This window comes from Myotis lucifugus, unplaced genomic scaffold (genome assembly GCF_000147115.1).
Source record: "Myotis lucifugus unplaced genomic scaffold, Myoluc2.0 scaffold_46, whole genome shotgun sequence".
Lineage (NCBI taxonomy): Eukaryota > Metazoa > Chordata > Mammalia > Chiroptera > Vespertilionidae > Myotis > Myotis lucifugus.
This window is the reverse complement of record NW_005871094.1, coordinates 237619-239183: the sequence shown is the minus strand read 5'-3', so window position 1 is coordinate 239183 and position 1565 is coordinate 237619. Positions and strand designations below refer to the sequence as shown.

Below are 1565 nucleotides of genomic sequence, written 5' to 3'. Positions count from 1 at the left end.
TTAATGTTGATGTTTTCAGGAATATGAACCAATAAGTTTCCTTTATATTCTAAGAGAATTTGAGATAGACCTGTTAGTTGGCAACAAAAGCATCCTAACAGAACCCCACTCGATTCCTTTCCTTTGTTGTTGTTGTTGTTCAATCTTTGCAGTGGAGTAAGCATAAACTCTCAATGAGTTATTCTTATGTGTCTGGTAAAGTTCAAAGGACAATCTCAGTATTTCCATAACAACCTAGAAGAAAACAGGTTGAGAAATAGATCTGTCAATCTCTCTTCCCTCCCACTGCTCCTCCCTCTGGCCCTCCTTTCTTTGATTAAATAGGCCCTAGGACACCTGTCCAAAAGTGTTCTGAATCACTCCTAGAATATTGCCATCCTAGGCTCTCCAAGATGGACCTCACAGCAGCAAATCACCGCATACCTCTAAGTGATGGAAACAGCATTCCTGTCATTGGGCTTGGTACTTACTCAGAGCCTAAACAGGTAAGTTTATCTCTCTTTTTGTGTTGTTTTGTTTTCAAGTAAGAAACTTTTCTAAAGCCGAAACCGGTTTGGCTCAGTGGATAGAGCGTCGGCCTGCGGACTGAAGGGTCCCGGGTTTGATTCCGGTCAAGGGCATGTACCTTGGTTGCGAGCACGTCCCCAGTGGGGAATGTGCAGGAGGCAGCTGATCGATGTTTCTCTCTCATCGATGTTTCTGACTCTCTATCTCTCTCCCTTCCTCTCTGTAAAAAATCAATAAAATATATTTAAAAAAAAAAAGAAACTTTTATAAAGTATAATCTGCAATTCATTTTGAATAGATCTCATTGATTCACTTTTTGTAATAATGAAAGCAACCTCCAAGGGCTATTGTTTGGCTGAATGAGTATTGAGTCAAATATTAAACTAAATCATTTTGTGATTTAAAATGGTCTTGGATTAGAGAATGGGACCTTTCTGCTTTCTTTACTAAAATTCAGCTGATGTTTATTATTTTATTGATCTCAGGCACGTGAAATTACTGAGTTTATGGCCTGTGATTTTTTTAAGTTCGTATTTGAGCACATTTAGTTCAGTCTAAAGTACATCCAGTGAAAACCTACCATGTATGAAGCACTAAGCTCCAGAATCTTCAAATATGAAGAGAATAGTCTTGCTGCCTGGGGATTAAAAATCTAACAGGAGAGACACACTTTTTATTTTTTAAATATGTTTTTATTGATTTTAGAGAGAGAGGAAGGGAGAAGGAGAGACAAAAACATCAATGACAAGAGAGAAACATCAATCAGTTGCCTCTTGTATGTCCCTACTGGCATGTGCCCTGACTGGTAATTGAACCTGTGACCTCTGGCACATGGGATGACACCCAACCACATTGGCCAGGGTAAGAAGTACACTTTTTAATAATTAACTATTGGACAAGGAAGATGAGAGTAAATGGTATCCTAAAAATACAAAAAGGATCTCTCTGAAAACACAAGAAAGGGAATGGTTAAATTTTGTTTGTTTTAATTTTCTTTTTCAATTACAGTTTACAAGCGAATATTATTTTGTATTACTTCAGGTATACAGCATAGTGGT

General features: G+C 37.7%; 1 protein-coding gene across 2 annotated transcripts in view; it reads left to right on the top strand.

Moving 5' to 3' along the window:
* The first annotated feature begins 336 nt into the window (after positions 1-336).
* Positions 337-1565, top strand: part of LOC102430721 (3-oxo-5-beta-steroid 4-dehydrogenase) — a 36207-nt gene continuing 34978 nt past the window's right edge. For both annotated transcript variants that reach the window (XM_006088304.3, XM_006088303.3), the window contains exon 1: positions 337-485. In XM_006088304.3, coding sequence (XP_006088366.1) covers positions 393-485 — 93 coding nt within the window. In that variant the 5' untranslated portion in view covers positions 337-392. The remainder of the gene's footprint in view (positions 486-1565) is intronic.